The sequence below is a fragment of the Argopecten irradians genome, chromosome 7, assembly GCF_041381155.1.
Source record: "Argopecten irradians isolate NY chromosome 7, Ai_NY, whole genome shotgun sequence".
In the NCBI taxonomy this organism is placed as follows: domain Eukaryota; kingdom Metazoa; phylum Mollusca; class Bivalvia; order Pectinida; family Pectinidae; genus Argopecten; species Argopecten irradians.
This window is the reverse complement of record NC_091140.1, coordinates 46,817,266-46,843,904: the sequence shown is the minus strand read 5'-3', so window position 1 is coordinate 46,843,904 and position 26,639 is coordinate 46,817,266. Positions and strand designations below refer to the sequence as shown.

Genomic DNA, 26,639 nt, shown 5'->3' with positions numbered 1-26,639 from the left:
AGATACCCGCATATATATGGCTTGATACACACAAATACAGTTTGTCTTTAAAGGATGGGTGGGTAGCTTTATATATGCAGACATTTATATATTTGATAATAGAATTTTTAGAAATATTTTCTAATCTACATTTGAGTACTCTGACAAGTTTGTTGATCTACCAAACAAAAGTCTAATTGAAGAAATCAGGATTTAAAAACATGGCTAACACCAGTGATATATCTCTCTGCACTGAATGGAATCAAGAGTACCAAGGTGATTTTTGTGTAAGAATGATGACAGAAATACTCTTGTTCATCAAATCCATGCCAACTGAATTCATGGCAACGATGATGACATGGTTTACTAAACTAGTCGTATTTTGTGACAGAATGTTACCTGGCGTAGTGGACGACTATACTGTGTGTGCGGAGGACTATGGGAGAGGTTTCGGGTACTGCGAGGAGGTTTTTAATGACACCAACTCGGAGGATTTCATGAACTGTTTTCAAATGGTAAACCGCTTTGAAACCGCAAACCCAGATATCCCGGTAACAAAATGGAGTTGTTTTAGCTCTTTTGCAAACGAAGTGGTTTTACTGACGTTTGCAATGAATATTATTTTACACAGAAATATGTTTTCAGTAAAGAAACACCGTACTTGGATACACCATGGAATGCGTTTTATTATCATTACGCTCTCCCTACTATTGGGATGATTACGACACTAAAGAACGGATTAATATTATGCATTTTAAATTTACACATGTCAACCAATTGTAATATCTTCTTTTTACGCCTGAAGTCATTGTTTGATGCATGTATAGTAATTTTCAAGATGCCAGTTATCTTCTATTTTATCATTTTGAAAGCGCATACAGATTTCATACCCTACAATATGTTTATTTATATCATTCTATCAATTCAAGTTTCCCCACCTTTTTCCCACTGTTTGTCAATCTTTACCACCCTAGGTATCTCTGTTCAGAAGTTTTTAGTAATCCTTTTTCCTATGAAGGCTCAGTTTTATTTGAAAACTAAATACGCCCGAATTTATATTTCCGTCTGTGCTTGTTTCATAATGGCGATATTCCTGCTGGCTGTAATCTCGATTTTTAGAGCGAATCAGTGAATATTCAATCAAAGAATTATTATAATGAAGATATTATAACAATGTTTACTCGTATAAAGAAAGATAGTTATGAAGTGATCGCTACACTGATTAAATACGGATTCTTAATAAGGATTCTACTTTTTCAGTTTCTACCCTGCTTTTTCTTGGTGGTATTTGAGATGACGGGGATACATCTGTACATGCGGTATATAATGAATCGGCGTCAATTTCAGGAGTCAAACCGATTGAAATCATCCGACAGACTTATTCAAGTTGTTAAAATGTCACTTTCTGGCATCAGAACTGCTTAATAAGGTAGCGTTACTCTACTATTCTACATATGATATAGGTTCTTCTAAAATAGTAATCCACAAAAGGGAAAGAGATGTGGTAGCTTCTATATTAGACAGTTTTTCCTTGCTTTCAGCATTAGGGAATATGTGCGTTTGCCTTCTTTTTTTGTAAGGCGTTTAAGGCAGCTTGTCTTAGTTTTTTCGAGGTAAAAATAGGAACATAGGAAACTATTTTGTGGCAAATATTTCTCATAAATAACGTTGTTGTGTAATTAAAATGACTTTGGGACGAGACAGGAGAATCTAAACCCTCACGAACATTCCTTAATTATAAGGAATTCCTTATAACTAAAAAAGTCTCCATCAGTCCACAGTCCACAGGAAACCATTACAGAATTTAAGGAAAACACTTAAGTAAAGAAACCTTCCTTAAATTTTCTAATGCTTTCGTATGAAGAATTTAAAGTTAAGGAATTCTTTAATCTATATTACAGGTTTAGTAATATTTTTTTACTAAGATTGATGTGAAACTTGCCAAACTCGAGGCTCAGAGTGTTTGAAACTTAGGAAACTTATCCGGAGGGTTGAGATTCTCCTGTCTCACCCCAAAGTAGATGAATTATTCTATTAATTCTACTCGAAGGTCACAAAATGTAGTTATACTGGAAGCTTGTCGAATGTTTACAACATTTTGTGATCCTGATGGTAGAACCCCTACACTTTCTATTCACGCATGGAAGGGTATTTTCCTCTTATAGTATACATCGACGTTATTATTACAGATATATATCCTGTCGTTCTGATCTTGTTCCCATTATGAGTTCTAAAAAGCAACTGCAAAACAGTTCTCCAAACATGAAAACTGTGCGATATATTAAATGTAAATTCTAATGGTATTGTCATTTACAATTATACAAACCTGTTTTCTAAATTTAGCATTAACATCTTTAACAAGTGAGAAAATATCATTTTCGTTGACGACGCAAAACGTGACGTCACAAGGTTGTATTGCTATTGCAGTTTTCGTATATCCAGTACCAGCCAGTACCTTTTGTCTTTAATTATTAATTCATTTTGTTTAATTGCAATTATATGATGAATAGGAAATGAGAGTTCTACGCCACTCCGTCCCTCCCTCTATATTTATAGTAAATCCCTCCCTGGCGGGATGGATTGGTGAGGGACCAGTGAGGGATGAGGGACTGACCTCTTGACCTTTCATAGGAATTTCCTGAGGGAGGATGACCTTTATTGAGATCATCTTATTTACATATGTGGAGGGACCGGTGCTATTTTTATGTGCATTGCGTCAGCCGTACTGTAATCCTCCTAACAAGTCGATACCTGTCCGCTTTCATCATGGTTATTTTTAGTCACTCTTGGTTTTTCCGTTGCCTTTATGTAAGTAATAAGAAGTAACATTTACCTATCAGTAGAAAAGTATCGCTCCAGGTGTACGGACGTGTGTATATACACGGCGGATTAAATACAGGTGAAACATACAGATTGGGACAAACAGTGAAAAAGTGAAAACCTATCGAGCGGAACTTTACCTGTAGAGTGTCATTATCTCGCTAGCTGTCAAGGTGTATACATCTTTATCTACACAGGTGAACTGTAAGATGGACAGGGGTCGTATGTACACAATACAGAATGTAGCCGAGTTGGATGAGTGGGCTACTTGCAATGGATTATCTACGGATACAGAATTAAGTCTCCGACGTCTCGCCCTCCTTACTGACAATAGGACTGCTCCTTCCAGTATCAATAAATCCGATGAAAACAAATGCAATATCTGTGATAAATGTTTTAAACAAAAATCCCATTTGCTCAGACATAAAAGGACATTTCATGGCGATTCTATTAAATATACATGTTCGCATTGCCGTGTGAGTTTTAACAGGAAAGATAACTTTGAAAGACATGTAAAACACCACAAAGAAAATATACCTGTGATTCAGGATATAAAGGGAAAAAGGAAAGCAGGTTCAACGTCTGAAGCTAGTGCTGCACGAAATGAGGATGGCGATATTCCAGTTTTAAAAGAAAGGAAAATAGTCAATGAAGTAATTGTATCGGAGACTAACACAAAGAATAAATGTAACTGGTGTATGAAGCATAAAGATCTGCTTCCAGGGAAAAAATTCTGTCAACAGTGTGGTGAACAAGGGAGAGAATGTAAATGGTGTCATCGACCTCTCCCAGAACGTTTCTATGGTGACAGAACTGATGTATGTGAAAGGTGTGTGAAGCGACGTGATTCATGGAAAACTCGCAATCAGCAGGGTGCTGGTATCTCTGCACTGGATGGTACGGCACAAACAGAGACATTAGAACCAAACCCGGGAAACCTTTGGGATGTGTTGCAGTTTTTTAGTGACAATCAAATACTGATCAAAGACATATTAGAAGAAAGGCTGCAAAATGTCAAAGGTATGAAATGGTTTATCACGCTTTTTATAAAATTTGTAAAGTATGACCAAAACAATGAAGCCATTCATGCTGAACCCACCTTCAGGTCCGTTAATCTAACATGTACAAATGTATCCCAATTAAAAGCACAACTCGCTGAGGCTTTCCATAACCTACATAATGCATATCAAAATTTCGAGCGGGATGGGAGTGGGTGGACAATAGACAAAATTTTGAAATTGGAAGTTAACACCGTAGAGTACACGCCACTTGAGGGTAGTAGTTATATCCCCCTGCCATCAAATATTCAAAAGAAAAAGGCCGTTCTTAACATACAAAACACAGACCAAAAGTGTTTCCTCTGGTCAGTCTTAGCTTCCATTCATCATTTTCCCTTTGAAAACCACCCAGACCGCGTGTCAAATTATATCCAATACGAATCGGAGTTAAATATAGATGGTATTGAATTTCCACTTCCTTTGTCTCAAGTCTCGAAGTTTGAAAAACAAAATGACATCTCCATCAATGTTTTTGGTTTAGAAGGGGGTGAAATATATCCATTACACGTGACTGATCTTCGAAGCACTAAACATGTGAATCTCCTATTGTTTTCAAAAGGGGAAAGCAGACATTACTGTCTCATTAGAAATCTCAGCCGTTTGCTCGGGGACCGAACCGCACACAACGGTCAAACGTATTATTGTAACTATTGTCTCCATGACTACACGACACAGCAGATTTTAGATGATCATGTTCCGTACTGCTCGCCACACGGCCCCCAAAAGCTGAGTTTTCCTAAAAATGAAGAGCAACAGTGGGTTAAATTTAATCAAATTCACAAGCAACTTAAGGTCCCTTTTGTGATTTATGCTGACTTTGAAAGTTTTGTTCGCCCCGTTAGCACATGTGAGCCTGACTCGAACATATCGTCTACGACACGATACCAAAAACACGAACCTTCAGGCTTTTCTTACATGGTGAAATGTTCCTCAGACGAGCTATCTAGACCCGCACAGGTCTATCGAGGTCCTGATGTAGTCGATAACTTTTTCAAACAATTAATCCAAGAAGAAGAAACTATTTGTGATGTTTTGCAGAATGTAAAACCAATTAGGTTGACACAGTACGAAGAGTCATCCTTTCAACATGCAACGACATGTCACATTTGTCAAAAGGAATTAGGAGATGACAGAGTTCGAGATCACGATCATCTAAACGGGTCATTTAGAGGCGCAAGCCACAGTAACTGTAACTTCCAGTTTCAGTTTCGACAAGGCAAAAGATCACAAGGATCAAAGTTTTACATTCCTGTGATATTTCATAACTTACGAGGTTATGACATGCATCTGTTGATGGAATCGGCGGGAAAATTTAAATCGAAACCCCTGTCTTGTATTCCCAACAATATGGAGAAGTATATGTCATTCTCTCTGGGGAATCTGAGATTCATAGATTCCTTACAATATCTGAATGCTTCTCTTGATACACTGGTATCAAATTTTGCAGTAGACGGAATGGGTAAATTTTCAAACTTGTCAAAACACTTTCCCGATGAACAGCATCTTGAACTTCTTCTCAGGAAAGGGGTGTATCCGTACGATTACGCGACATCACCCGAAAAGTTTGATGAAAAGACCTTGCCCGGGAAAGACAAGTTTTACAATAAACTAGCAGAAAGTGATTTGTCAGATACAGACTACAAACACGCACAATCAGTATGGCAAACATTTGACATGACATGTTTTGGTGAGTATCATGACCTATACCTAAAGACGGACGTATTGCTGCTGGCAGATGTGTTTGAAAACTTCCGCTCCATTAGTCTCGACTATTATCACCTGGACCCAGCACACTACTACACGGCTCCTGGATTTTCCTGGGAAGCCATGTTAAAAATGACCGGGGTAGAACTTCAACTTTTGGATGATATTGACATGGTCTTAATGGTTGAAAAGGGTGTTCGTGGTGGTGTATCAATGATTTCAAAGAAATTTGCTCAGGCAAATAACCCCAAAGCACCGGGCTATGACCCTTCAAAACCAAACACTTGGCTTACGTACCTAGACATGAACAATTTGTATGGTACAAGCATGTCTGAGGTATTACCAGAGAAAAACTTTGCGTGGTTAACACCTGAACAAATTGACCAATTGGACATTTGTAACATTGATGACAACTCAGAAATGGGATATATTTTGGAAATTGACCTTGAATATCCGACATCCTTACACGATGAACATAATTGTTACCCATTAGCCCCCGAGAACACATGTGTAACAAAAGACATGCTCTCTCCAGATTCTCAAAACCTTAGGAAGAAATTAAACATTAAGGGAAAACCGTCCAGAAAATTAGTTCCAAATCTCTGTTCCAAGCAGCAGTATGTCCTCCATTACAGGAACTTGAAATATTACCTTTCAAAAGGTATGGTTCTCACGAAAATTCACCGAGTCATTGAATTCACTCAATCGGCATGGCTGAAGCCTTACATTGATTTTAATACTGCTAAAAGAATGGTTGCTAGAAACGATTTCGAAAAAGACTTTTTCAAACTCATGAATAACTCCGTTTTCGGCAAAACAATGGAAAACATGAGAAAGAGAGTCAGTGTAGAGTTGGTCAATACACCAAAACGTCTGCGAAAGGTCTGTGCCAAGCCAAATTTTCAGTCATTTAAAATCTTTAATCAAGATCTCGTAGCCGTCAACATGAAGAAAACAAATATCGTTTTCAATCGACCTATTTATGCTGGATTCTGTATTTTAGAAGTCTCAAAGATTTTTATGTATCAATTCCATTATGACTTCATCAAACAAAAGTATGGGTCTAAAGCCGAGTTGCTCTTTACTGATACTGACTCACTGGCATACTGTATAGAGACACATGACTGGTACAAAGACATGCATGACAACGCCGACTTGTTTGACACCAGTAATTTTCCGAAAGATAGTCCTTTATACAGCATGAACAATTGCAAAGTCCTCGGCAAAATGAAAGACGAATGTAAAGGTCAGATCATGGATCAATTTGTTGGATTAAAACCAAAAATGTACAGCCTGACATGTGGGGGTATAGAGAAACGTACGGCCAAGGGGGTAAAGAAGAGCGTCATTGAAAAACATTTGAGACATCAAGCTTACTTACTTTGTCTGTCTAACCAAAGTAGTTGTAAACATAAGATGAACCTTATACGTAGTTTTGACCATCAACTTTACAGTATTACTGTTAACAAGACCAGTTTGTCTCCTTACGATGACAAACGTTATTTCACAGGCATTGACAGCTTGGCTTATGGTCATTTTAAAATTCCGCAATGATGAACCGTTTCATGCTTTCAGTTTTATTAAACATGTATCTAATAGTCATCAATTTGTGAGTCAAAGTTCCACCATATGTGTATCTACTAATGCAGAGGAATTTTGTATAGCCTAAGTCTTAAGTTTTATCACTGCTTGTAAGTATAATAAACTATTGTATATCTAAGCTTAAAACAGCTACTCTTTATTTTGCTTGTAAATATAATAAACTTTTCTATATGTTACGCCTAAAGTATCTTAGCTTGTATATACAATGAAATGTTGGCTCTTATTGTTCATTCATTTTGTACTATTTGTGTTTTGCTTGTCTATTGTAATAAAATCTTTAAAATTGTCGATGGTATCCTCCTCTATTGATAAAATAACAAAAACATTAGACATATTTACAAATTTTATTTACAGAAACAATAGAAAATTTACACGCATCCCTAATGTTTTGTACAAAAATACACCGAGAACGTCCACGAGGAATATCTAATCATCAGTTTCGCTATCATCGTCTTCAGTTTCATCCTCATCCTCCTCATCTGACCACTCTGATTCCTCGTCATCAGAGTTGTTTGTGAAGTAGTCTTCAAATCGATGATGGAACCGTCTGAGAGTCACTCGAATGGCCTTTTCTCTGTCCATACCATCGTCTATGTAGTTTTCGATGGATTCCATCACCTCTGTGTGTAATCTCCCATGCTTTAACTGCAACAGGTTGGATAGAAGTGTCTTATAGGAATCAAAGAACTCTTTAAGGTCATCGTCCTTAAATTTCATGTCAGCCTTAGCTTTAGCGTCAGAGCTCGACATTCCTTCATTTTCATATTTCTCCACTTTCTTTTGCCAACGCTCTTCGTTATTCTCTCTAGCTAATTCTACAAAATGTGCAAATACATTATCTTCTTCATCGTGTGCCTCTGTCGTGGATGCATTATCTTCGGAGATAAGTCTGTCTATTTTAACTTTTTTGTGAGGTAACTCTTCTTCCTCAGACATTCCTCTTTTTAATGAGTATCTATCGGGACACCAACTTTTTATGTGTTTCTGAAGGTCATGTAAGTTTTCAAACACAATACCACAATCTCCACAGCTGATTGTACTGCTATGTGGTTCCTCAAGTGAATGTTTCATCGTGTCTTCTTCAGATTCTTCCGAATACGTCTGTACGGTTGGAGTGTTCTTCTCAAAATGATTCGTTGAAACAGAAACCGGTCCTTTTATAGGCTCTTCCGTGAAAACATTACGACGTAAACGTAGAGATTCGGGAGTTGTGGGTTTCAGGTCCACCAATAAATACCCATAAGGTATACTTGTAGATTCTTTGAAGTGTCTGATTAAATGCTGTGGATTCTCCGGATACATTTGCCGTGCCAACGTCATAATTTGTTGTCTGTCAACGGGGTTATTAAATATCACTAAGTAGTGACAATTCCTCCTTTGTGTAGGGTCTTTATTGTAATACAAGTTCTGATTAATGGCGATGACGGAAAGGTTTCTATGATGGCTCCCCTCCGTAAACAACTCATTGACTCTTGGGTCCTTGGAGGCCGTTGACATTAAATCGTCAAGAATGATTATATTTCTCATGTTCGGATCGATGAACGAATCTTGATCTAAATCAAGAGGTATACCCCGAACAAATTCTACTGAAGGGTAGACAGTTGTTTTGATGACGTCATACAGAGGCTGCCATCTTTTGTAGAGCCATAAAATTCTCTGCGGAGTTGGTGTTATGCTGGTCAAACACTTTTGATGTAAAGTCTTGACGAAATAGGTTTTACCACATGAAGTAGGGCCAGACACGTTAGCTGTGAAGGGATGTTTAAAAACAAAATCCCGTTGTGGTGGTGGTGGTGGTGGTGGTGTATGAGTGATATGTGGTGATGGTGGTGGTGGTGGTGGTGGTGGTGGTGGTGGTGGAGTGATATGTGGTGGTGGTGGTGGTGGTGGTGGTGGTGGTGGTGGTGGTGGTGGTGGAGGTGGTATAGGAGTGATATGTGATGGTGGTGGTGGTGGTGGTGGATACGCATGAGTGATTTGTGGATATGGTTGACTGCCTCCGTGGATGGTTTTCATGTGTCTGGAGAGAGCATCTCTGCGTGAGAAACTTCTGTTACACTCTGGGCACGATATGGACTGCATGGCTGACGAATAAAAACAGAAAAACTGAAAACAGAGTCGTAATGATCTCTTTTTATAGGCTTTGCACGTCGCTTTCTTTAATCCAACTATTAAATTTCTTAGGATAGCCGAGCCATTTCACGTAAACTTCTTTTATTCCATTTCTCTTACGTCGTTTCAAAATTTTCTCCACCTTAAACAGATCGTCTCTCCCTTTACTAACCTTTTGTAGCTCGCTATTGTAGAATGTTCCTGTTATTGGATCTCCATCATAGTCTATGATTTTGTAGATAGGTATACCTTGGCGTAAGTATCGTGTTTTAATAGTGAACACTTCCTCTGTCCATTTTTGTTCGTAATCTCTTTGAAAAGTTCGTCTTGTGCTCGAAATACGCACCACATCACCTACTTTGAACTTGAAAGGCTTTGTAGTTGTCTTTCTGCTCACCCTTCTTGGCTTCTTAGAATCGACATATAAGTGTTTCCACAGGAGTGCTTCGTTCGACTTTACGATATCATCAGGGGATTTCCCATCTAAAGCACTGTGAGGTCGGTCATTGTAATTCCTGACAATATCCTGTAAAACGTCCAAGTGGTGGTGAGTCCGATTGTGAGTGAAATAGCGGTACATCAGCGTTTTCAATGTTCTGATTACTCTTTCGGCATAGTTTGCGTGTGTAGGGTTATGGGTGACGTAATGTTGTACTCCTTGTTTGTCTAGAAACTGTTTGACCCATCTATTTTTCCATTCGCTACCTGGGTCTGATCTCACCTCTTCTTCCTTGACTGAATATTGTTTTGAATCCGTCTATGATGGACTCGTGGTGTTTTTTTTCAACGGAACTACCCATAAATGACGTGAAAACACGTCAATGGCAACAAATAAATATCGTATTCCATCGTTTTCTTTTGCAAGGTTGGACACGTCGGCAAGGTCTACGTCCCATAAGACATCAATACCTTGAGATATTACTTTCCTAGTCTTAAACTTGTATCGTAGCGGACGTTGTAAGCTATAGGCGTCGATGTCCTGAAGGAAGCGACGAATGGCATGAAGACCAACCTTGTACTTTCCGTCTTTTCTTAAATATCTGTAGATTTTTTCTGGCCCTGCATAGCTAATTGGGTTATTTAAGTCAAAGTATATGCCTTTCACGTGATCCTTCCAACTCATGATTAAAAAATGAAAATAGAGTAACTGAAAGTATTTATATAGCATGACGTAGTGCTTCTTATACCATGAAAGACCAAACAAAAAATAACATGATGAAAGCGGACAGGTATCGACTTGTTAGGAGGATTACAGTACGGCTGACGCAATGCACATAAAAATAGCACCGGTCCCTCCACATATGTAAATAAGATGATCTCAATAAAGGTCATCCTCCCTCAGGAAATTCCTACTAAAGGTCAAGAGGTCAGTCCCTCATCCCTCACTGGTCCCTCACCAATCCATCCCGCCAGGGAGGGATTTACTATAAATATAGAGGGAGGGACGGAGTGGCGTAGAACTCTCATTTCCTATTCATCAATTATAGCTGTTTTATATGACTCATGGTAGAATTAGATCAATACATGCTTTATTGAAATTACCATACTTTTGTGGCGTTACATGTACATTGACTTTGTTCTGTGCCATCTTGCACAAATGTAATATGTTGCCATAAATATATATCCTATACATGTATATTGTTACATTCGGAATAAAATTGCATGAAATAAACTAACACCCGTAGACATCAGGGGATATCTACGGATACTCCCATGTGTTACATATACAGCGTACATGTATATAATTCAATTTTGCCCACAAAAAGCATTTTCAATGGCTTGATAAAATACTTTATCAACACATAAAGGAAAAACAATGCGTCACCCTTTGTCACATCCTTCCTGAAAGAGTCCCAAATTGAATTTGAATTTCTACATAGATTATCTTCAGTGAATTGAATTCTAAGGATTAATTTGAATATAGTTTTATGTTACGGAGATATAACACAAAAATCCGAATGTACTCTCATCATAAACCGCTTTATTTAGAGTACATTCAGAATTTGTAATATATCTCCATACCATAAACAATACATCCAAGTTAATCCTTAATCCAATAAATAATAAATAAAATAATTAATAAAGTTACCTTGTAAAAGTTGAGGTTAGACAGGGCGACCTTTGGAACCTGTATGTTTTATTTTTATTTTATTTGTTTATTTTTTCATTCCAAAAACACTAATTTTAGTTTAGAATTAAATTCATTCAAAATTTAAATGGTTTAACTACAAACAAAACGGAGTTTTTAACATAAAGTATACCAACAATATTACACTTACAGCTGATCTACTACTGCATCTCCTTCCTGGCATCCCTGTAATTCATATGGCTGGTGTTCTGACTACATGCTCACTTTTCAGTCTCCATCGTCATCAGGTGGTCGCCAAATATCCTCAGATGTTTCAACCCTAAACCACGACATCCTTCAGTTGATGGGTCACTAGTGGTGGCCAATCCACTACTCGATGGATCCTGGCTTCCATTCCAAGTCGGTGCCATAACCAGCAAGATGCTTTCTCAGCAGCTCCACCAATTCCCCTCACGGCTGATGACATTGCCTTCCTATTCCTTAATGTTGCAGGAGGCTGTTCGATGATTGAGCTAGGAACCCCCTGCATTTAGCGTCGACTGCGAACATCCATGCTTTCCATCCTTTCTCTTTGCAGTCTGCTATTAGATCCGCACTCTTCACAATTTTCCTCCCAAGATACAGTGAGCTCCATTACGATGATAGTTCTGGACTGGTTCGATGCCAGAAATATATTTTGACGTAATGCAGTCCTCACTAATGGGAAAATAAGCCTTCCATCCAGGTGTCCAATTTGAGCTCCCAGTCCTTTCCTCTATTCAGTGATGTTGTAGCTGACTTTTTCCGTTGTCTAGCCTTTCCTAACAATTTTTTTCATACTTCCTGGTGTAAACTTTGGGTGTTGATTGCCAGCTCGCGTAAGACCTTATCGTGACGCCATCTCTTAAGTCACTGAGTCAACGATATCCGACAACCTGGCAAAACTTTGGGTCATTGATCCCTGGCTCCCACAGAGCTGACATGATGGGTCATCATTAAATCTCCACTGTTGAAGATACCGTTCTTAACATGAATGCTATCCTGTACTGGTCCTTCCTTAACACTTCTAACCAAGAAAGTTCCCTGCTTGGCAATTCCCACTTCATACACGCCCATTGCCTCTTGTCTTCCTCTACCCGCCTGAACTCGCTCTGAAACATCCTGCGCCTTTCTGTCATTGTTACTGTCTTCTTCCACAGTTGAAAATGCTGCAACCCCAATCCTTGCCTTCTGCTGTACATGTAGAAATTACTGCTATACAACTATTAAGAACTCTATCAAATGTAGACTTCACCATGGCTTCGTGGTCATTAACCGTTCTCCCTTGCTTCATACTGATTAGTAATTAACCGCAGTTATTTCTTGTTTTCTAAATTTAGGAACAAAAATGTTTATAATGACTATGTTCTGACTTTCTTTTGTCATGCTTTTATATGTTTCTGATGTCATAACTGATGCGGAAAAAAAAACATACGACATAAGTCAGATCCACGTGCACGGTCGACTGCACTTCAACCAAATTACAACATGTGTTTAGAGCTCTACTATATATAGCTATTTATTGTACATGTACAATGTATAGCCTACGCCTTTAAGAATACAAATGTGTACAATACATGATTAATATATTATTGCGTTGTCTGAAAGTGTGGGTAATTTCTAAATTTTATTTACATTAATATTGAAATTGAATTGGTATTAATATTGAGACTGAATAATTCCTGCACGGTGTATAACATTAAAATGTTACCGCTTTGTTTACAAGTAATTATTTCGTCAAAAACAACACTATGCATCGTTGACGGAAAACGTCACTTAAATAACATTAAAGGATTTATGCAGTCAAAAATGATAATTTCAGTTTATGCTGGAAATGGCTTTATTAGACCGTGTAGAAACCTCTCCGTGCCGCGCGCGACCGGAATAACCTGTAAACCGCCGATATCGAGGTCAAATTTTCTGACCGCCCGATTATGCATATTTTCTAGCCCTAAACCGTGTGACGTCACAATAGTCCGTGGCTTATAGCTGTACTTTAACTGATGTGCTATCACTTACATCGACGGTCACAGGAAAAGCCGATCAAAGATTTTTTATGATTACTTTTGATTGAAGTTAATCGTACAATAACTTTGTCTCGAATATAAATAACTAAAAGAGTGAAATTCGATGTTTCAAATACTCTAATTTATGCTCTAATAGCAGGTATCTTCGTGTAATTATGAAAGAAAATCCACACAGAAATAAAAGTTTCCGATTTTTTGTCGAGGAGTTCAGCAACGAATACGCTTTAATTAAATAATATTTTCCTGTAGTTTGTATCTTTGAGACATTGTGAATTGCAAAGTTTGTGACTGTAGAATGAAATTTTACGTGACAATTGAAGAAATCCTTGATTAAAACATCAAGGATATGATGCTTGACATACGTACACATCGATGCTTTATCGTAACAAGCATTGTGTTGTGTGTTGCTAACCGAATAAATCGAGATACATTTATTACAATACCCTAAAACGTTTTGGTAGAAAGAATTTACTTTTGATATTATGAAAGATCTAAATATTGAGATATTAAGCAAAACAAACTATTTTTTCAGAACGTGCGGTCGCTTTCAGTTTTTAATCGATATACGAGTAGATACACCGAAATTATAGATATATAATTAGCCATGCCTTTGGTTTGATGGTTATGTAATACCTTGACCAGGATGTTATTTACCTGTACACAACGCCATTCATCGAACTCACCTGTAATTACCTGGCCGCGGGCAATTTGCTATTCGGTGTATATCGTGTATTTGCTATTGTCTTACTGTCAATCAGGTTAGGACATCCGTTAATTGGATTGTGATTTGAATTATGGAAATCCCGTACATCTATGCTCTAGGTTTTTTTTATTGTCACCTCCATTTTTAAAATGAAGATGTAAAAGCAAATGGAAATAAAATATACCTAATCATACCTAGGAATACATATTACATACACATATATATATGGCGTACGCAGGTAAAACAAAAATGGAAGGTGACTTATTCAGAAACAAAAATGGTTCTAAGAACTAGTTCAACTAAAGGTTTAACCTTGAAAATTATTCCAGTCTAGACTGTAATTACGGAATCGTGGCATATAGCAATCTCCAGTAATTTCTAAGGTATTAGTAAAAATTCTAAGCATGTATTTTCACCGTTTCGAATCTTAATGTACATGTATATTCATACAAGAAGGGTTACAACATTATCACACTAAATATACTTATTTAAATATCACTTAGTATATTTTTAAAAAAGGTACAAGATATTATATCTATTTTTAATGCCTGTATACGAGTAATTTCAATTTTCATTTGAACATTGTATGTGGTTACTTTTTGGATTATACGATAAATGTTCATATATCATACTATTAAATCTCGGTATGATATACAAAACGGTCGACAATGAATATACTATTTTAAGGATTTAGTATAATTTTGAAATAATGAATTTAAATCTACACTTAAACTGTAATATAGGAACATATATCAGAAATACCATTGATGTATTTCTGCTTTTTAGTAAACGTTATGGATAAAGTTTCAAAGGCAACAATATAGATATACATATTATTTTCGGTATAAGTTCGGTACTGTAACTCCAATATCACATAACTGATAACCGTCCACATTTTATTTTTACTCAAAAACTGTGCCGTGTTTGCATCGTTATAGCAGAAGTTTGAATGAAATAAAAACACGGATTCTAGATATATTCATGCTAAATTTTGGGATTTTACTCGTAAAAAGATAGTGTTACATTATACTTTTTTATTACACTGAAATTTACATTACATGCTATCTAAATCTCAGTCCAGACTGATCCGAACATCATTTTGATATCGTTATCTAATCTAAAGTTAAATATATGCTTGTTTGAATTTTTGAAGTGGTGTAAATGGAATGTTTTGAAACTGAAAATATCTACATCATAAAGCTAGAATAACCATTTACTCGAAAAACTCAAATTGTAGATCTAACGTATACGTATATATGCTGTATACATGTATAGTACTAGGCTTACCTTGTGTAGCCGCGGACTACTCTGACATCACAAGACCACGTGACCACCTAGCTCATTATCTCTGAACCGTAGTCGACACTACCCGTAAATCACGACCAAAACCAACCGATAGCGCTAAAAGCTACGCGATTCGTTGGGTAGGACTTAATTTTTCATTCATCAAAAGCAATATCCTGACGTATTATAAAAAAAAAAAATTTTGGCTGCACAAATCCTTTAAAATAATTGCACTTACCTAGTATTTTGTGAGGTGACCTTTGGACTTGATAACTGCCATCAAACGGCGAGGTATTGAATCATATAAAGACCTGACGTATTGAAGAGTGAATGAAACCCATACATCGGAAATCGCTAGAAACAGCTGGTCTGCAAATCCGATGTTCCGGGCGTTGTTTTGCAAAGTCCTTTTGATTCTAAGCCACAAATTCCATAATATTAATGTCTGGTGATTGTGCAGGCCATATAATGGTTGGTATATTATTTTGCAGCTTAAATTCGTTTGTAACATGTGCCCGATGTACGGGGGCATTGTCGTCTTGAAATCTATATATTTTGTCGGCGAAATGCTGAGCGATAACAGGCCAAAGATTATCATCTAGTATATATGTATGTATTTCTAGGCATTTATATTTCCGTTAACTTTACAAAAAGTTCCCACACCATAATATGTGATGCATCCCCACACCATAACAGATATCCGGCGCTGACGGGGAGGGCACATGCACTCTAGAAAGATTCACGGGCTGTTCTCCACACATATACACGGTGATTATCACCTATTACAACCTATTCATCAGAAAATATTATAGTTTTCCAATATTGTTCCACACTAAGTCAGTTTTTTTCTAAACACCAGTTTAAACGTTTTTTACGATTTACTTCCGAAACAATCATATTTTTCTGACAACTCTGCGCTTCAAATCCTTTTTATGAAATCTTTGAACAGTTCGACTATTTACTGTACATTATTATTATGTACCTTGTACATCCAATCTATCATTTAATTCATTAGTTCTTTCCTTCAATACTTTGCCTCTGTTTGTTTTTGTGTAACGAAAAAGACATGTTTTGTCTCGTTGACAACTTGGACGGCCTACCTGTTCTTGCTTTGCTTTCCAGAGTTCCACTTTCCAAATACCTTTAACATATGGATCTAATCGTAGATTCTGGTATTCCAGTTGCCTTTACCAACTCTGAAGTTTTTTGTCCGTATGACTTCATTTTTTATTATAACTTTTTTCATATAATACGAAACTTCCGCCGATTATCCTCCCCATCTTTACGTGGCTTTGTTTACATTGGTATTTTAGTAAGCAGACGTCTGTCTTTGACAAATGACGTCAGTAACATGTACGTCATCTGCGACGTCATATAAAATATTAGCCAAAAATATACATTTTTGTACGAGTTATACCCCTTTAATCGCACGAAGCGCACAGCGGCAGAGCATTTCAAACTATTTAGTATTCAAAAGTCATCGTTTGATAAAGAAATCATTGATATCAAATTCTTCTAATTGGGAACATCATCAGGGTTATTTATTAGTAGAAGAATTGCTTATGTTAGTCAATACTCTAAACAAGACACATGGTGATACACATATAACCTTATGGACCGATTTTACTCTGGGCCGAATTAATTTGCTAAAAATCGGCACCGGTGTAACGTTGAAAATGGACCCCCGTTGAAAACTGACCTCGGGTCATTTTTCAACGTTGAAAATTGGCCTCGAAAACCGTTGAAAACTGAACTTTAAGCGCACTATTTACACCGACCCGTTGAAAATAGACCCCGTTGAAAAGTGACCCCATTATCTCGTTTTTACACAACAACACAACACGACACCACAACAACACGAAACCACACAACATCACACAGCACGTCAACACACCAACAACACAACAACACTACACAACACAACAACACTTCACACAACACAACAAAATAACACAATATCACATAACACAACATAACATCACACAATACAACAACGCATCACACTAAACACAACATCACACAACACAACCACACAACACAGACAACATTACACACCAACACTACAAAACATCACAACAAAACATCACACAACACAACAACAACACCACACCACAACACACAACCATGCAACAACAATACAACACCACCCAAAAACAACACTTGTACAACAACACAACACACGACAACATCACACAACACAAAATCATACAACAAAAAATCACACAACAACACATCACACAACACAACAACACAAAACACAACCACACCACAACACACAACACAACAACAATACAACACCACCTAACAAAAACAACACAACAATACACAACACCCGACAACAACACAACATCACACAACATAACGCAACAACACAACAACACATTACACAAACACGTAACAACAACACAACACACAGCACACCACAACACACAACACAACAACAATACAACACCACCTAACAAAAACAACACAACAATACACAACACCCGACAACAACACAACATCACACAACATAACGCAACAACACAACAACACATTACACAAACACGTAACAACAACACAACACACAGCATACAACAACACACAACACAACTACAGACCAATGACACACAACAAAATAACATTACACAACCACACATCACAACACAATACGCAACACAACATCACACAACATAACAGCACAAAATTACACAACAAAACATCACACACATAACACAACCACACCACAACACACAACAACAATACAACAACACCTAACAACAACAACAACACAACAATACAACACCCGACAACAACACAACATTACACAACATAACGCAACAACACATCACAAAAACATCACACAACAACACATTACACAAACATTGAACAACAACACAACACAACACAACACAAACACAGCCACACAGCATACAGCAACACACAACATAACAACACACCAATAACACACAACACAATAACATTACACAACCACACAACACAACACACAACAACACACAACATAACAACACAACATCACACAACATCACACAACAACACAACACACAAACACACAACCACAAAACAACACCACAACACAACCATACGCAGAACACAACATAACTGATCCATAAGCAGATATATAATACATGTATTCTTGTATTGCAGGGAATGAATATATATTAATAATTACTGAACCTGACAAACGTAAAATCATCGAAAATATAATCATAAAAAATCATTAAGAAACGAATTAATAATATCACATAATTATAGTTTTGTAACACTCCACATAGTAAAAACTTTTCAAAAGACCATCCGTTGATAGTTTGCCAAGGTTATTTTTCAACGGTCATTTTTCAACAGTCCTGCCGTTGAGAATTGACCCTAGACACTGTCAGTTTTCAACGGCATGTTCAATTTTCAACGGCATTCGGGGTCCGTTTTCAACGTTGAAAAATGAAGGTCCATTTTCAACGTTACACCGGCCGATTTCACTCTGAATCCACTATATACACTGCTTTATATAATTTAGAAAAAAATACATGTAGCTAAATAGTCGGAAGCTCTTAAAATTTGCTGGTTTTCTGTGCAATTTTGAAAAGTTGATATTATGTCATTCGATGTTATATTTATTATTAAGTATTACTTGCATTCAGTGAATATCATGTTAAACCTACACGTCTGTGGATCCGGAAGACACCGGATATCCGAGTTTTAGTCTATCCATTATAATGCACTGTTTACTTCCGGTTGATAATAAACATGGCTATTCCGTCGCGCAGATCAAATATAAAGAGAAAAGACTTCGATAAGATCAACGTACATAAAATGAGGGGATTAAAATTCGCTGCTTTAGTTGGAGGTCTTGTTGGAACAATGGGGTTGTTTTTATATCCGACTGTTATCCAGCCCATGATGGATCCTACAAAGTGGCGTAAGTCATCTCTATCAACTGATCAAGGGCACACATATTTGCAACTTTTTGTTTATGTTATGTAGATCTAACATGATTTCCTCTTGCTTTCACTTATGTTTTTGAAACATGATTCCATTTGTAATTAATGATTATTTGCAAAGGGATCGTAATTTGGAGCCGAACGTGCCCTTGGTACAGACACATTATTTGTAGTAATTATTTGTAACATTTTTTTTATGCTTGTCAGAAACTTTAACGTTGAAGCTTATACAAAACATTTGCATTGTTATTTTAAAGAGACAGTTATCACGTGTACTTTTTAGTCAATCCATTTAATTGTACATGTTCAAATGGAATGCATAGCAATTATAGATACACATGTACATTTGTACATGTAGTGAAGATCTAGATCTGTGCTTAAATCACCATTAACATAACTTGCACTACAATGACATTTATCACACATCTTGCCCTCTCTGTCATTACATCAATATTATAAGACACACATGTGGTACTACAATTGTGACGTCAGACGACAGATAATAATGACATCATTATCAAAATATGACACTCATCAGTTTGTATCGTTAGATAAATGTAGAAACTTATCCGAGCCTGATTTTGGCACGAAATGAAATTGAAAGCTTTGTCTATATTTCCATAAATACCAGTCATTTAATAAATAAAAGTGTACAGTGGTGGCTACGTAATATGAAATTTATATAACTAATTAGATAATTTGATATGCCACTTGCCTATACTAAAGGCTACATTGTTAGTACGTGTCATATTGAACATATTACTGTAAGCGACCCAATAAGTCCTCGGGGCTTTTAAAAAACTTTTTAAAAAACCTGAAAAAGTACTTAATTAGAAGAAATCATTTCAAATCTTTTCAGTTTTAATAATTTTGGTCCTAAGTTGAGCCTTGAAATGAGGCCTCGAAAGGGAGGGGTGCTTTTAGGGACTTAATTATTGGATCGAATACAGGACCCAAGTTTTAATAAATTTCATATTTCTTATTGTTTTATATTATGATCAGTGTATACGTACATGTAAAAAATCTCATGGAAGATTCTGTATTGATGTATACATACAACTAAGGGGGACTCAGAAAAGTTGGTTCACTGTAGAGTTTTGTCATTAGCTATAGCATAATGAATATTATGTAAATGCAATTAAACATTTTTTTAACTCACTGACTGACATTGATTTAATTCATTTTCATTCTTTTTTAGAGGAACTTCAGAAGGAAGGAAGAGCCGGTTTTGATAAGGAAAAGATTCAACCTGGAGGTTTGTAATACACACTTAATTCTTTCCGTACCATTGTCTTTTGCTCCAGATTGAACTATCAAAATAAAATCTTGATGCAGACTTCATATAATTCATAAGAATATTGCTAAGTATGATATGACTAATAATTGATTTTACTTACCTTAGCATGTTTAAATTAAATGAATTAACACACAACAGAATCCGGAAAGAATACAAAGTATGAAAAGTGTTAAATACATGTACTTCTGCATATTAGATACATGTACTTTTGCGCATTTGTGTGGTCCATGTATACATATATAAATGTTAAGTTTTGCGTGCTGGCCATGCCTGCACACAAACATGCACCATGCCTTTACAAGTCAACAGAATAGCTAAAGTGATATGTACTGATCTGTTATAATCAGCACAATTTAATATAATGAATATTGTTAGGACCATAATACAATATTGATACTCTTTAACAATATTATAATCAAAAATATATACCATGTATTAAGATTGATAGTGAAAACATGTGTCCTATATATAATATTCCAAGTTAATATTTTGATCTTTCAAAAGATTGAATTACAATGAATTAAAATTTCAAAGATTGAAATTTGAAAGTAAGAATAAAGTTGTTCTTTTAGTTTTAATAATAATATTTAAAAAGAAAAGCATAAACCATTTGAACTGTTACACTGTGCTTGTATTCTTTAAAGATGTTATTGTGTTGAAATGATATTGTTGATTGATAACTTGCAGCTGGCTTTCATGCGCATTGGTAAGAAATACAAGAATTTAGAAATACTTTACAAAAGAAAAGCTGAATAAGCATCCAAAAAAAATACCAAAGAATGTCATTCATTGTCATAACGGTAGTTTACAATGTTAGATACTAAATTCCATAAATGATTTATTTCACAACAGAAATGAGAGTGTGGAGTAATCCAATGGACATAACAAGCAAGAAGGAGTGAGTGACAAAGTAGGTGAAGTGAGTGATTTCCCTTACACAGTTGGATGTAAACCTGTTGCTATGGAATCTGTGTGTGTATCAAGCATGGTCATGAGGACCCAAAGAACTTGATCAACATATTCAAATTAAGGTACACTTATATTAAGTCTGAAGAACTCAGTTCTCATCTCTCCAATGAGATTTACATTGTTCATAGACAGTGCTAGTGTGGATTTAAAGACTAATTGTGATATTTTGTGCAAAAGAGTGTTAAATGGGAGTAAAAAAATTGTGATCGTGTCTTGTAGGAATGTTTCTGTAAGGAAGTAGATAAAATTTAATGGCAAAGATGTAAGTGAATGTGTTAATACTGTAAAACATAAGTATCATCAGTAACATCAGTAATTCGTATCCTACAGACTCATGTTTGATGGGATCTCGTGTCATCTGGTAAATCCTGCTGATACCACTTCTTTGACCCTTATAATTACTGTAAAACATTTATATATTGTGATATGTGAGTGTGAGTGTTGATATAAATATATGTATTAGATAATGAATATTAACTTTGATAATGTTGTCTGTAATTATCTCTTTCTAGTAACCCATATAAAAGTTGCATTAGCAACAAATGATATTACTTATAAAGTTTTTGAGTTTTTTTGTGACCTTTGTGTGACTCTTTGCTTAGATCGAGGGTTAGAGGGGTTGGTGGTAGTGGATGGAGGGTGGAGAAGGTGAGGGATGGTGTATAAGTCACTTCACACATGATAATACCAATATATTCAACATGAATACAAGTGGCATTACAATGGATAGATTGTTGTTGATGTCATCAACTTTGAGACATAATGACATTTATGTGATGGTGGTGTGATGAGAATACTTAAAAACAACTGAAATTTCTTTTTTTGTTTTAAGTATTGTGGGGGTGGGGTGGGGTGGATAATAAAACACAAGTGGATTAATAGAATCTTACATGGGTCTGTGAAGTGTACAGGGATATCTCGACCCGAGTAAAAGATTTTTGCCGGTCAACCCGAGGCTTGCCGAGGGTTGACGGCCAAAATCTTTCACGAGGGTTGAGATATCCCTGTCCACTTTACATACCCATGTTTGATTTTTTTCTCCCATACGTGGCAGAAAAATGATGAAATTCCACTTGGTTTCCAGCTTTTTCATTGCGCCATTATGGCAGAAAGGTCGTTATGCATCAAAATTGATGACGTCATATACAATGTGCGCCCCATGTATTGATGACGTCACAATATTGTCTAGCGCGTGTGAGCTGTCTTATACCCTCCTGTGTAAGATAGAGATATCTTTTCCCTAGTAACCACGGGCTATCCCTGTGAAGTATGGGAGAAAAAGGTTTCTCTTACCTTGGACAGGGATATTCCCAATTCAACCGGTGTGAGATTTTTTTGTCTCACCCTAGGGTAAAGACAAGCTACACATGATCATTGCACATGGTTACATAGGGTAAGATTAAAAGAATCATTCACTCTTTTAGGGTGAGATAGGAGATCTGAACCCGCGGTATAAAATTCTTAAGCTGTTTAAACTTGGCAAGCCTCATGTTTGACATTTAAGAATCTTACCCATTGTATTGAGATTAATAGAAATTTCACCCCATTTGGGACGAGACAGGAGAATCTCAACCCGAGGGGTAAAATTCTTGAGTTGTCAAACACAAGGCTTTGCAGAGTGTTTGATAGCTAAAGAATCTTATCCCGATGGTTGAGATCTCCTGTCTCATCCCAAAGATGGAGAATGACTCTGTTTCTCTTACACTTTGTGAGCAATGCAAGTGCAAAGGTCTCGTGTATCTTATATTACCCTATAGGGTGAGATAGAAAAATATCAAACCGGTAAAATTGTGGATATCCCTGCCTAGGGTAAGATAATTAAAATATTTTATTTATCTCAACCTCATACAAGAGTTTTGCTGTCAATATTGAGCAAGCCCACCATATATGTTGACTAGTTAAAATCTTGGCTGGGGGTTCTACAGAAAAGATAACTCTATCTTACATAGAGGGGTGTAGGACAGCTCAACGCGCTAGACAATAACGTGACGTCATCAAAACATGCAGGTTGACGTGCCAAAATCCTTCACTCTGGTTGAGATATCCCTGTCCACTTGACAGACCCATGTTTGATTCTATTTCTCCCATACATGGCAGAAAAATGATGAAATTCCACTTGGTTTCCATCTTTTTCATTGCGCCATTATGGCAGAAAGGTCGTTATGCATCAAAATTGATGACGTCATATACAATGTGCGCCCCATGTATTGATGACGTCACGATATTGTCTAGCGCGTGTGAGCTGTCTTACACCCCCCTGTGTAAGATAGAGATATCTTTTCCCTAGTAACCACGGGATATCCCTGTGAAGTATGGGAGAAAAAGGTTTCCCTTACCTTGGACAGGGATATTCCCAATTTTACCGGTGTAAGATTTTTTTGTCTCGTCCTAGGGTAAAGACAAGCTACACATGATCATTGCAGGTTACATAGGGTAAGATTAAAAGAATCATTCACTCTTTTAGGGTGAGATAGGAGATCTGAACCCGCGGTATAAGATTCTTAAGCTGTTTAAACTTGGCAAGCCTCATGTTTGACATTTAAGAATCTTACCCATTGTATTGAGATTAATAGAAATTTCACCCCATTTGGGACGAGACAGGAGAATCTCAACCCGACGGGTAAAATTCTTGAGTTGTCAAACACAAGGCTTTGCAGAGTGTTTGATAGCTAAAGAATCTTATCCCGATGGTTGAGATCTCCTGTCTCATCCCAAAGATGGAGAATGACTCTGTTTCTCTTACACTTTGTGAGCAATGCAAGTGCAAAGGTCTCGTGTATCTTATATTACCCTATAGGGTGTGATAGAAAAATATCAAACCGGTAAAATTGTGGATATCCCTGCCTAGGGTAAGATAATTAAAATATTTTATTTATCTCAACCTCATACAAGAGTTTTGCTGTCAATATTGAGCAAGCCCACCATATATGTTGACTAGTTAAAATCTTGGCTGAGGTTTCTACAGAAAAGATAACTCTATCTTACATAGAGGGGTGTAGGACAGCTCAACGCGCTAGACAATAACGTGACGTCATCAAAACATGCAGGTTAACATGCCAAAATCCTTCACTCTGGTTGAGATATCCCTGTCCACTTGACAGACCCATTAAGATTCTATTAGTCCACTTAACATACCCATGTAAGATTCTATTACCATGTGTAGTTCTTTATATTTTAAGTTCATCTTCCATCCATCTGTATGGTCCTCCTTGCATCCAGTCACAATTCTTGTTATCACTATTTCTCAGAAAGTCCTGAAGAGATCTATATCAAATGTTATCTAGCTTTCTCTTGGTGACTAGTTATGCATATTGTATTTTTTGACCAATATGAATTCAAAATGGCAGACATGCAGCCATCTTTGAATTTGACACTTGAAGTTTGCTATCGCTATATTTAAGAAACTACTACAGTATTAATAAAGGGATTTCTCATAGATTGTATAAGTAGGTTTTCCTTGGTACAATATAAAATGTATTAAGTTGTACACATTGCATTTTGAAACTGTTTGGACCAATACCTTGTAGGAAGCTGACTGATAGACAGCCATCCTAAATTTCGACCTTTTAACTTGCCTCTTGAAAAGAGGTGGGGAGGGAGGCTTATTGAATCACTCTGGCATCGACATTGGTACCCGCGTTGGAAATACCTGGTCAAGGTTTTGGTGCAATAATTGACAATAATTTCTTTATTATTTTAGTATTATAATTGTTTTGAATGGTATGAACTATCATTTTAAAGAAGAAAATGCAGGATTTTGAGAATTTCAAGAGACCCAATGGGCCAAATCATTAGATGGAGGTTTTGGTTCAAGTGCTGAAAAACTGTCATCCATAACATCGGATATTGATTTCTACATTGATATAGGATTATAAGTCTTACTTATGGTGTGGTTAAATATTTCAAGAATGAAAAAGATAGATGCCAATGCACACATGTACTTTACTTTATACAATCTACTATTGACATTGATAAGGACTTAGGATCACATTTGTTGTGGATATGGGCATTCACTTTAGGGATAACAAAAAGAATTTTAAAAGGCCCAATGGATAAACATGTACTTGTATGATAAGATCTTAGCGTTTTAATAGCTGCCAAAGGCGAGCTTTGCTGTTCTCAAACAGCTGTTATTCAAAAGTCAATATGAAATATAGGCTCACATATTCCTTATACAGTCAAACCTGTCTATAAAGACCAGGGAGAAGGAAAAATATCTTCATCGTCCATCACACAGGTGGTCGTTCTACACAGGTCAAATTGTGCCATTTTGGTCATAAAATGTGGTCTAATAATTAAGCAAGTGTTCTTTATAAAGATGCTATGAGAAGTACATGTACGTGCAAGGACTGGATTTACTGTACATATATATATAATTATGGACATCACAATCTCGGACTTATTAGAAAAAATGTCTTTGTGTTGATTTTGGTAATTGAAGTATAATATATTTTGCTGCATATTACGTAGTATCCATTTGTGTTATCAAATGTTTCAATCGAAGAGGGAAAGAAGGGAAATTAGGGAATGACCTCCTTTGTCCTTTTATCAACATGTACATAATTATTTAATGGTGGGTGCTAAGATCCTTTGTGATCTCATGTTTTGAGTCTCAATTCAACCTGGCATTGTCATGGTTCACAGAAACACGTAGTAATTGATATCAGTTGTTGTTGAAAACTCCATTAGATTGAAGAATACAATTAGAGATAGTGTTATGTGATATATTAGTCAAGAGATTAAAGTTCTAAAATAGAAAAAAAGATAGGCAAACCTTGCATATGTATTTTGAATTATCTAGTCATTATTTTCAAACAAAACAAAAACAAATCGTGTAAAATGAATTTATTAAAAAATATCCAAAAGAATCAACTTTGGGAGTATTGATTTTGGTCTTTACAGTGAATACATGAGTATTTAATTAAAAGAAGACTCAGTTATTAGACACCATTTATTCATCTAGTGCATTGCCATTCCATAATTAACATATATATAGTAATGAAGATAAGAATTTTAATGTTGAATATATCATGTTTTAT

The 26,639-nt window shown here is 36.4% G+C and overlaps 2 protein-coding genes across 2 annotated transcripts; both read left to right on the top strand.

Moving 5' to 3' along the window:
* The first annotated feature begins 2,587 nt into the window (after positions 1–2,587).
* LOC138326717 (uncharacterized) lies at positions 2,588–7,451 on the top strand. Its single transcript, XM_069272732.1, has one exon. It carries the CDS (start codon positions 3,009–3,011, stop codon positions 7,113–7,115), a length of 4,107 nt encoding a protein of 1,368 aa, XP_069128833.1. The 5' UTR covers positions 2,588–3,008; the 3' UTR covers positions 7,116–7,451.
* An 11,665-nt stretch (positions 7,452–19,116) lies between these two features.
* LOC138326716 (uncharacterized) lies at positions 19,117–22,159 on the top strand. The gene is made up of 3 exons (XM_069272731.1): positions 19,117–19,312; positions 20,533–20,589; positions 21,484–22,159. Exons 1-3 carry the CDS (start codon positions 19,141–19,143, stop codon positions 21,531–21,533), a joined length of 279 nt encoding a protein of 92 aa, XP_069128832.1. The 5' UTR covers positions 19,117–19,140; the 3' UTR covers positions 21,534–22,159.
* Positions 22,160–26,639: the final 4,480 nt, after the last annotated feature.